Raw genomic sequence first — 12,242 nt, forward strand, 5'->3', positions numbered from 1 at the left:
ATGCAAGCATCATTAACCAAGACAGTTAATTTTCCTGTCTTATGTTTTCTTTTGCTGCCAAGACAACAGAACAATTAATTCTCTGGACACTGATGAAACCCTGGGTCAATTATCAGTTGCCATAGCTACATAAATCACACTTCCTTTCTTAACAACATGAAGACATCAGGAGAGGAAAAGGAAAAAAAAAAAACCAGAAAAAAGACAACAAATGATTTTAAAGTTTAATTACGTGTCTAATGTAAAAATAAGAAATCAGTAATATCATAATACCTCTAAAACCTTTCTAGTTTGCATGACTGGAATTTTTTTTTTTAGTTTCAAAAGAGAGAAGTAAGTATTCAAACATACAATAATTCACATTTTATCCAAGACTGGGGGAAGGACTTAAACACAAAAGCTTTGGGTATAAAACGTTATTAATTTTTCCTAACTTTGACATTGAACCTGTGTCATTTATTTATCTAAAGGGAAACAAATTATATTTCCTACCCATCATTGTAGATTAGTTGTTAGAAGAAGAAAAGGAAAGGCTGAGTTAGAAATAAGAAATGTTTCTAGAATAGTCAAATTCATGGAGACAGTAGGTAGAATGGTGGTCACCGGGGGTGAGGGAGGGGAGGATAGGGAGTTGTTTTAGGTATAGTTTCAGTTTTGCAATGTAAGATGAAGAGTTCTAGAGATTGGTTGCAAAACCATATGAATGAACTTAACACTACTGAACTATACACTTAAAAATGGTTAAGATGGTTGTTTTATTTTGTGTGTATTTCCTCACAATTAAAAAAAAAGACCCATTAAAGTATTCTAACATGCAATAAAAGATTTTCAAAATTAAATCTGGTACATACTTTTTCACCTTTTAATTTGTTCAATCTCCTCTTTGATTCTGAAGGAATTAAATATCAGTATCTTTTTGTTTTCAACGATGGCAAATTCTTACAGCTTTAAAAACAACAAAAGAAGAAAAAAGGGTTCAACATTATATGGCAGCAAAAATACCTCAAATTCTCTAACAACAGCAGCAAATGCTGGGTTCTTCTTGCACTGCTCATCCAGCAAAGCTATATTCTTATCAAATTCTTTGATGTATGTGGAGTACATTTTTAGATATGGTCCCTTCTTTACAAAGATATCAGCAATTCTGTGTTGTTCAGTCCTAAGAAAAGAAATACACAAAAATATAAAAAGAGTCATTAGTGTATCCAAAACATATCCAATAAAGAGCAGAGTCCCAAGTCTAAGCCATCAGCTTCGCGTCTTTTCTCTTCTTGTAAGATATCTCCTATCTCCAAATGCCTACTCTTCACCATTCCCACTGCCGCCATCACATCTTGCCTGGACTTTGCCAGCCCTCTGAACGGTCTTCCTGCTTCTACCATCTCATCCATCTGTGCAGCCTGAGAGTCTAAAAACGAATATTACTCATGTGACTTCCAATGGCCTCCTAGGGGACTTAGCAGAAAAACAAACTCCTCACCTTGGCTTACAAATTTGTAGCCTCATTGGTCCAGCTGCTGCCTACTTTTCTGACTCATTTCAGGCTTCTCTCCTTCTTTCACAGTACTTTCCAATCACACTGGTCTTCTTTATATTCCTTTGACATACAGAGTCAATCCCACTTTGCAAACTCTTACTAATGGCTTTGCATGCCTGGAAATATGGAGGAACCCTGGCTGGCTCCTTCTTTTTGTACAGATGTCACTTTTAAAGTGCTTTGCCTTTTCAGAGGGTCTTCTCGGCCATCCAGTCTTCACTTGCTAGCACGTCATCTTATTTTATATCTTTCTAGATCAGAAGTTGCTTTCATCTAATGTTTCTTGTCTATTTTTCTGGCTCTTCCCCCACTGAAACATCTACTTCATGAGAACAAGAGCCTCATCTGTTTTGTGCAATGTGATATTCCCACCATGCTTAGAGCCCTGACTAGCACACAGTAAGATACTCAAAACTTTGTTGAATGCAGAAATGAAGTATTGCAACAGCTGTTATTAAAAGCCAATGCAAAAATAAATGTTATTTCAGAAAGCATACTAAAACCAAAGACTATGTCTTAACTTGAAGACCCCAGAGAGAAAAATATTTTAATAAGTAGAAAATACCTTATCCAAGGATTAGAAGAGTTTTATGTCAGTAATAAGTGTAGCTTTTGCCATAATTACTGTTTTAGCTGTCCCTTTCATCAATTCAGTCTGTTTCTTAGGAATGTCTAATACTTTAATGCAGAACATCTATAGATCTAAACTTGGGAAAACTTTTAGCACAAGCGAAAAATATATTTAAGCCTCTTTATAACGCTTGCACAAATATACATATCTGTTAAAGGCAATTCAAGGTAATTTTAAAGATAATTTTTATAAGAAGAATGACAAAGTATGTATAGGAAAACTCTGTGGAATCACATTTTATTTCTATCATGACCTTAAAAAATACCTTTCAGTGATTCCTCAGTTCTTAACCCTTTGTTATTTTACATTCGGGCTACAGCTAGGAATTAATCACTTACCTAACATATTTTGCTAGCATGCACAGGCATATTTCTAAAACAGGCAAGAGGTATTTTTCTGGGTTATATGTAAAATAAAGCTTACAGGGAAATTTTGAATTTTGTGCATAGCTTCAAAGATGTCACCAAAGTTTCTGCTTCCTCTCTACAACCCAAGGAAGTACTTAACCTTTTGGTATTCTTTTCTACAGTCTACAGTGATATCATATACATGTAAATTTTCTAAACCAAATAAACCTATTATTCCAGTGAATGGTCTCTTTTCCAAAATGCAAAGACAGATTCATGAAACTCCAGAAAAGATAATAAAGCATTTAAAAACATTTCAGTGTGAAAATATCAACTAAACTCCCTCAATCTCAAAAACCTTGATTATCAGAGGTCTCCTACAGAAAGTTAAATTGGCTAAATATGGGTCCTTCTTGCTTTTGAGGCAACATTACCAAAGAATTTGAACAGTTTTAGAATTGAGCTCAGTGCATCAAGGTTGTGAATTTTGGCCATCTAAAATGACCAATCTATAGGTAACCACCAAGAAAATTTAATATATTGAAACAACTCAATGTAAGGAATACCACCTCTCTGTCACAAGCAGGGCCCTTGTGGCCTCATCTAAAATTGGAACTTAGGGAAAGCTGGTCAGTCCATTTATACCAGTTTGACATCCTTTCCTCCAGTTCCTTCAGGAGATCCCGGTTGAGCTCATACAGCTGAGGCAAATAGTACAGGATCTGATTTAGGATCCGGTCCTCAATCACGGGTTTCCCAAGTTGCCTGGAAGCATGGGCCACTGCATCTCGGAAATCCTATTATAGTTCAAAGGAGGAAAAACAACATACACACACATATAATTTAATATAAAGCTTTTCACCCCAGTGATTCTCTTTTCTACAACAATATAGATCACAAACTGTATTTTCTGATGTGAAAGTGTTATGGCTTGGAGCGAACAATCAAGAAAGAATGCTTGTGGTGTCTCTGGTGCAAAAAGCGTGATTTTATTAAAGCACAGGGACAGGACCTGTAGGCAGAGACAGCTGCACTGGGGCTATGAGGAGTGGTTGATTTACTTTCAAGTAGGGATAGCAGTTCTCTAAGGAATTTGGAAATAAGATTTCCAGTACTTTGAAAGGGTAGCTGTTGTGAGGAAAAGGTCATTTACTACTATTGTCTAGTAATACCTTAGTCATGAGACCCTTCATGAAGATGTATATCAGTGGGCCATATGCTTGGAGGATGACTGCTAACATATATCTTGGGGGGTGGGTAGAGATAAAGGAAGCTTCCAAAGGAATTTTTTTTTTAACGTTTATTTATTTGGGGGGGGGGGGAGAGACAGAGAGAGAGAGAGAGAGAGAGAGAGAGAGAGAGAGAGAGAGAGAGAATCCTAAGCAGGCTCTGTCTGCATGGTCACAGCAAAGCCCAAAGTGCGGAGCAGGATGAAGGGCCTGAACTCACAAACCCTGAGATCATGACCTGAGCCAGACTGAGTCACTCAGGCGCCCGTCCAAAGGAATTTTTATCCCTTAAAAGGTGACTTACAGGCACCTGGGTGGCTCAGTCGGTTAAGCTTCCGACTTAGGCTCAGGTCATGATCTCACAGTCTGTGAGTTCGAGCCCTGTATCGGGCTGTGTGCTGAAGCTCAGAGCCTGGAGCCTACTTCAGATTTTCTCTCTCTCTCTCTCTCTCTCCCCCCCCCCCCCACTTGCACTCTGTCTCTCTCTCTCTCTCTCTCAAAAATAAATAAAATAAACATAAAAAAAAAAGAGAGACTTACAGGATCCTGGAGGTCAGGCTAATGTCAAACTAAGGCTGTCTTTTGTCCTTAGCAAAGTATTAACATTGAGGCAGTTGAATTCCTATAGGAAGGTCACTCTGACTGTCTCAAGGACTTGTCAATGGCTGTAAGTTTTAAGGAAATTTTATTTTTTTCCTTTGCCTTTGTTCTCCATATCATTTTCCATGTAGAATTACAAATTGAAAGTACGCACTTCCTCCTATCCTACTTAGCTAGACAGGAAAAAAAAAAACACAAAAACAAAAACACCACAACAAAGTGGCTGGGGTAGATATTTGGTCTTAAAACAGTCTGTGTGAGATTTCTCTTACATCTTTTGGTCTGATCTTCAAACTCGGTAATTATATTAAAGGGTATCTGGAAACTGTATTGCCTTTAAACTTATTCCAATACTGCTATATGAACACAATCCATTCATTTTAGAAGTCCCCAAGAGATCTTAATTGATTTTATTCTGGAAAGTCCCTTTGTTCACTTTCAGTAATTATTTCCCAACAAGAGCATTCTAGGTAAGGCATGTGGAGGAGTGGCACATTTTTAATAATCAGAGAATACTGGATCCAGTATTACTGTGTTTCCTTGGGCTAGCTGCATTTTCCTTGTCTGTTAGGTGGTTTCTGAGACTTTCACAATGCGCATCACTAGATAACACACTTAAAGCTTTTTGCAATGTGTTTGGCACACAGAATCAACAAAATATTTTAACCATGGACTCTTCTATCCCTCTAACCAACTTACCAATAAATTCATCAGGATTTAGATCTTTCACAAAACAAAAAATTTTCTCCTTACATTTTCTTTCCTGTCAACTTTTCCCTAGAAAATTATTTATATACCATGTTTTTAAGACAAGTCCACACCAACCTACCCTGTCATTCCAGGGGACTTGGAAAGGGTGGTGGTGTCTGGGATCCTATTTGTCTAGTTTCACACTATCTTGAGGTCCACCCTCTGGGGATAAGTAAAACAATAGTGGAATCTGTTCCACAGCCCTAAGGACTCAAAAACAAAGATTGTTCATTCTTAGAAACAATCTTTAGGTTTAATTAAAACCTTAAAGCAAAGCTTAGGCAAAACAGACTCTATACTAGGTTTCATCTTCCTTTACATTTATTTCTAACTATTTTCCCTTCAGGGATTCACTGGGCAAATCAAATACATCAAAAAAAAATACCCATTTCTCCCCTGATCCCTTCAACCACTTGCCTCCTGTACATTAACCATAGGCATTTGTTATATTTCTTGTGAAAGACAAAAACCTTATATAAAATTTAAAAGTAATGAATGGATTCCTTGCCTAAAGGATGGTTATTTCAGACAACTCAAATCCTCCTGTGCTAAACCAGTGCTAATAAACCCTTCACTTCAGGCCTCAGGATCTGGGACTATACTTTATTGGCCCAACAGTCACAATGGCCCAAAGGAACCAAGTACTTAAACTAGTAACTAAAGAACTACTTTTACAGCTAATTACTGTAATATAAAGATGCGAGTTTGTAGCTCGCATAAACTCCAATTCAGAAAGCCACACAAAACATCTCCAGAAACCAAATGGATATTGGCCAAATTCCACCTCCCAGCAGCTTGTTTCTATCAGCATTCACATTTACTAAGACAAAATAGACCTTTAAACTTAATGCTTTTGAAAGTCATTAGATTTTCCATCAGGCACAACAGAATATATTTACATGTCAGTCACAAATTATAACACAATTATAACAGTATTCAAAGCACAGTTAAACATCTTCCATAGTAGTCTTTTCTTTTTTTCTTTTTTCTTTTTTTTACCAGTTTAATAATTAATATAACTTAAATGCAAGAATTCCTTGTTCAGCAAAGCAATAAGCACTGCCCTTTCTTCTGGTAGAAGACATGATAAATGTATTTGTCCCTTGGCAGCAACATGACTTTTATTTTCCAGTTGGAAGATACTTCCTCAGTCACAACAGTGACAGTAGCCGTTAGTGGCTAAGTAGCTTAAGGACCCTATTTGACACAGCTTTTGCCAGACTCTGCATTCCATATGTCTGCCACTATTGCCAAAAGGAAAACTTGCTTATTTGAGACACATTCAACAGAGACCAGCCAAATTCACACTGGGCTGACCAGTAAGATGGCCACCTCTAACTGGAGGTGTCTGTCACATACTAGGCAAAATGTCACTTTTTCCAGTACTACTGGATGATTGTAGGTAGCTCTGAACGAACTTGTGGCCCATACTGTCATTGGCAAAAGAGGACCATTTAATAGAGACTATAGGAATTTAGAGTTTCTATCCAGGTATCTATTACAAATTATTCCTAGGACCCATGAGGTTACATATTCTAAGCAAGCACTACCAGGGCCATCAACTTGTCTTCATCGTACCTTTTTGAAAGCAGAAAAGGGTACCCCTTACTCCAGGCCAATGCAACTCACACCAAAGACCCTACTTGCAACTCATGGCCTTTAATTATACACAGCAGCTCTGGCCTAAATCTCATCCCCTCACCTTTTGGGCTACCATCCCCTAAAAGCCATGTGCTATGTCCCCAGTGCCAGATGTAACTAATTCACACAAGAACTACACGCAGAATCTTTCACTTCTCAGCTCTTCATGAACCTCAACCATTTCCAGAACTGGTGCCACTAGAAGGAAGAAAACATCTTTTTTTTTTTTTTTTTTTTTTTTTTTTAATAAAAAGGATGGTTACAACATATGTCTGGTTATTTTTCTAAATGATAACAGCCAGGATAATTTGGGAAAGTGTGATGACACTTAGGAGCCAGAGGCAAAACTATTTTTGGGCAGAAGAATTTAAATTCCCCAACACCTCCTTGACTAAATCAGTGAGGATATAAGACCACACGACTGGCACTTCAAAAATTAGATCCAGAGTTTACTTTTCTACACTGGAAAATCTGGGTAATTAAAATGAAAGGGGTATGGGAACCAGGATATAAAAATGTTAGGCAGGCAATAGAGTTTATTGATACCAACTACACATATTTTGGTCTATTCTTCCAACATAAAACCCACCAAAAATTCTGTATGTAAAACTGAACCATCTAACAGTCTAGTTTCTGATTACAGTAACCAAATGCATGTTCAACTTGGCATTTTTAGAAATAGGCTCCTGAATTATAAAGCGTTATCATATTATTAATAATTCCTAGAAAACCTACAAATGAGAACCAGATCAACTTTTAAAACACAGTGAATATAAACCACAATTTCTTTATCCATTCGTCAGTTGATGGACATTTAGGCTCTTTCCATAATTTGGCTATTGTTGAGAGTGCTACTATAAACATTGGAGGTACAAGTGCCCCTATGCATCAGCACTCCTGTATCCCTTGGGTAAATTCCTAGCAGTGCTATTGCTGGTTTATATACACAATGGAATACTACATGGCAATGAGAAAGAATGAAATATGGCCTTTTGTAGCAACGTGGATGGAACTGGAGAGTGTTATGCTAAGTGAAATAAGTCATACAGAGAAAGACAGATACCACATGTTTTCACTCTTACGTGGATCATGAGAAACTTAACAGAAGTCCTTGGGGGAGGGGAAGAAAAAAAAAAAAAGAGGTTAGAGAGGGAGAGAGCCAAAGCATAAGAGACTCTTAAAAACTGAGAATAAACAGGGTTGATGGGGGGTGGGAGGGAGGGGAGGATGGGTGATGGGTATTGAGGAGGGCACCTTTTGGGATGAGCACTGGGTGTTATATGGAAACCAATTTGACAATAAATTTCATATTGAAAATAAATAAATAAATAAATAAATAAATAAAGCCTTACATAAAATAAAAATAAATAAATAAAACAGTGAGTTCCTTTGAAGTATTAACATACTAGCCTTACAAGCTCTGATCACTTGGGCAAGACTTAAGCAAAAATCAATGCAAATAAAGTCAAGTATGAACATCTAAAGCAATGAAGCACAAAACAGATGGTCTTATTCTTAGGGTCAGGATTTACATCTCCAGTGCCAAAGAGAAGTAAGTGACTTAATGAAGCTGTCCTGACTGGGTGTCTTGACCTGAGGGTATGACTTAACCACTATGATGACACAGTGAATTACAAAAACTAAATGGACATATCGATAGACAGGGAACTCTGCAGGGCTCCCTGCCTTCAAAAAGGGCATTAAGAAATACTTCATATTAAGCCAAAGCAAAGCAGCTGGGAAGGTCAGAGAGCTTTGATAAATATGCAGAAAGAGTGTGAAACTATGAAGTAAATGTAGAAGGGGGAGGAAGTCCTAACATTAACAATTTGATTTTGTTTTTAAATTAAAATATTGACCAATGAAATGATTTCTCCCTCTCCCTATGATCAGACTGATCACAATCAGGTGATTGTGTATAATCATCAATGCACGCTATAAACTATATAAAACATGACTGAAATCAATCCTTTATCTCCAGTCTCTAACTCCCTTAACAACAAGTAATCATAATGTATCCTAAGTGAAAATATGTAGCTTCATTCTCATCTTCAGAAGATAGAAAACTAGAATTTCTCTGATTTCTTGGGCCACTGAAAGAATTCTGAAAACAAGCTAATATATCCAAAGATATACTACTACCCCCTATACAGCATGTAGAAATGTCAAGTTAATAATTTTTAATCCATTTCTGAACAGCGGCCTAAGTTCAAGGTCTCAGACCAGAATTCAAAGTATGGTTTTGCCATTTAGCAGTGGGTTACTTTAGGCAATTAGTTTTCTTCATTTTAAAAAACAGAAATAACAAGTATTTGATAGGGTTGTTATGAGGATTAAAATAGACAATTTACATAACACAGCATGTTTCAAGTCACACAGAGAGTGCTCAACAGAAGGCCATTTATTTAAGTAAAGGAGATTTGGTTAATTTAAGTGATCACATGAATATCATTTAAGGTCAACAAGTCCTGGAAGCTTGGAGACAGAATGCTGAATCAGAGGCATATAACAAGAAGCAAATACCAAACCAAAGTAAGGAAAACAAACACCTCAGCAGCAGGACAAAGGGGCTCTTAATGAACTTCATTCAGTGAAGGACAGTCCTAACAAGAAGGAAGCTGCTCAAAAAGTGAAGGTTTGGCAGCCATGTCAATAGACACTAAAGGAGTATTCTTTACAAGTAAGGAACAAATTAATGATAATTAAATCATTAACAAGACTCAAAAAACAGTCTGTATTCAGTAGAAAATGATGAAGTTAGGGGAGCATGGGTGGCTCAGTCGGGTAAGCATCCGACTCTTGACTTTGACTCAGGTCAGGATCTTATGATTCATGAGTTTGAGCCCCAAACTGGGTTCTGTGCTGACAGCTGACAGCCTGCTTGGGATTCTGTCTCCCTCTCTCTCTGCCCCTCCCCTGCTTGTTCTCTCTCTCTCTCTCAAAATAAAATAATAAAAAACAAAAGAAAAAAAAAAGAAAATGATGAAGTTATTTAAGATAGGAAAAACTGGAGGCTTCTATGAGAAAGCCTTCTATTCTTTCTATGATTCACTTTTTAAAAAAATTTTTTTTAACGTTTATTTATTTTTGAGACAGAGAGAGACAGAGCATGAATGGGGGAGGATCAGAGAGAGGGAGACACAGAATCTGAAACAGGCTCCAGGCTCTGAGCTGTCAGCACAGAGCCTGACGCGGGGCTCGAACTCACGGAGCGCGAGATCATGACCTGAGCTGAAGTCGGCCGCTTAACCGACTGAGCCACCCAGGCGCCCCTCTATGATTCATTTTTTAAAAAATAAAAGATACATTCTAGTTACTAACAGACATATGAATGTCCAAATAACTGCCTCTAACTCTATAGATTTTAATGAGAGTCCCTCAAATTTTCAAGGTAAGTGGGTCTCAACCTTAAGAAATCAGTGGAGCAAAGATGCTTCATTACTAGTATCATTTTATTACTTAATCAGCCCATCTTTGTCAAAAAAGACCTCAAAGTCTCTGATCATTCTCTTGTCAAAAAAAAAAAAAAAATGTTTTTAAGTCATGCTATTTGGGCATTCATAAAATAAATTTATAGCTGTGTATTAAAATAGTCTCCCATCAAAGGGAAAATAAAATAACAAAAACAATGCAATTACTATTATTATTATTCCCATTTTCCAGAAGAAGAAACTAAGGCTTGACTAATTTGCCTAAGAACACATAGCGGCAGGGGCAGAATTCTTAACCCCTAAAGAATTAGTCACACTCATGCATTCAACAAATGTTTACTAAAAGCCTTCCAATGAACAGGAATGATGGTAGGTACTGGAGAGATGATCCCTGCCCTCACCTGGCTTATATTTTAGTAGAGTAGACCAAAAATAAACAACTAAACAAACAAATACACAAATTATATTAAGTGTCAAGAAGAACACAAAGGGAAAGGTAAAGAGAAAAGGATAGTCAAGAAAGGTCTCTATGAGGAGGTCACATTAAGCCAAAACTGGAAGGATAAAGAAAAAACTAGCTATGAAGAAAATGAAAACCAAACGTTCTGGGAAACTGCATTAGAAAAAGCTGTGAGCAGGAATAACCTTAGCAATGAACTAAGAACTGGAAGGAGGACTGTATGGCCAGAGCATGGTCAGTGAGGAAGAGAACGCCCCTCTCTTTCCCCAGCATCTCATCTTAGTAAGAGGCCAAATCACATAGCATCTTGTAGGCAGGGGGAACCATAATTTGATGATCCAGCAAGACAAAAGGAACACTGTTAATAATTACTATTAGTTATTAATAGACAATAGACAATAACCAGAATTGTCAAAAGCAGACTGGGACATAAAGTCATCCTATTTACAAGCCTTGGTAAGTAACATGGACTTTATTCTTTAAAAAAAAATTTTTTTTTAATGTTTATTTACATCTGAGAGAGAGAGAGAGGGACACAGTGTGAGCAGGGAAGGGGCACAGAGAGAGGGAGACAGAACATAAAGCAGGCTCCAGGCTCTCAGCTGTCAGCACAGAGCCCGACGCAGGGCTCAAACATGTGAACTTTGAAATCATGACCTGAGCCAAGGTTGGATGCCCAACGGATGACTGAGCCACCCAGGAGCCCTGGACTTTATTCTTAATGCAATGGGAATCATTTAAAGGGTTTTAAGAAGGGGAGTGACATGTTCTAATATAGATTTTAATAACATCACTCAAAATTTTGTAAGGAAAAAAGATTGTATAAGAAACAGGTTGGGAAAAGGCTGAGAATGGAAACAGGAGTGAGTATCGGTTAGGAGGCTGGAATGGTTGTCTGTCTGTGTAAGAGACGATATTCTGAACTAGGTTGGTGGCAGTAACAGAAACAGAATCAGTAGGTTTGCTGACGGGTTGGTTGAAGAAGTGGGTGAGAGAGAGAAAGAAAGGACAGATTCTAGTTTTCTGGCTTTTGCAGTCATAGGGATGGCACTACCATTTTGTAGTTATGTTTTTTTTTTTAATGTTTATTTATTTATTTTTAGAGAGAGAGTGCGTGTGTGCTATGTCAGTGCCGAGCCTGATGCAGGGCTCGATCCCACAAATCATGAGACCATGACCTGAGCCGAAATCAAGAGTCGGACACTCAACCAACTGAGCCACCCAGACTCCCTGGCACTACCATTTTGAAAAGGAAAATACTGGTATTGGGTATTGGCTGGGAGACACTGTGTACACTGGACCTTTAAAAATACCTAGTTTAAAGTCCAGGAGCTCATGGAAGATACTGCAGAGCATACATCATAAAAAAGATTAGTTGTAAAGTCTCGCCACTGCTGCTACAGGCCCTAATTTTCCTCACAAATATCAGGCAGATGAATCAAAGGCCTCAACTGGATATTCCTTCCAATGTCATAATAGCTTGAATGATAAAATTCTTTAGCTTACACTTTAGATTTTATAGTTAAGATATGAGCTGTACCACCTAGGTCAGCAAATTATAAACAAAGAAATGTCAGTAAACTACAGTAACATATTTAAATTTTAAAAATATTGGA

General features: G+C 37.5%; 1 protein-coding gene across 2 annotated transcripts in view; it reads right to left on the reverse strand.

Moving 5' to 3' along the window:
• The window catches only part of FGD6 (FYVE, RhoGEF and PH domain containing 6), a 116,385-nt gene that overhangs the window by 47,552 nt on the left and 56,591 nt on the right, over positions 1–12,242 (reverse strand). For both annotated transcript variants that reach the window (XM_042947384.1, XM_042947383.1), the window contains exons 6-7: positions 3,161–3,312; positions 1,003–1,159 (exon numbers count right to left, since the gene is read on the reverse strand). In XM_042947384.1, coding sequence (XP_042803318.1) covers positions 1,003–1,159; positions 3,161–3,312 — 309 coding nt within the window. The remainder of the gene's footprint in view (positions 1–1,002; positions 1,160–3,160; positions 3,313–12,242) is intronic.

Source organism: Panthera leo, chromosome B4, assembly GCF_018350215.1.
Source record: "Panthera leo isolate Ple1 chromosome B4, P.leo_Ple1_pat1.1, whole genome shotgun sequence".
NCBI lineage: Eukaryota > Metazoa > Chordata > Mammalia > Carnivora > Felidae > Panthera > Panthera leo.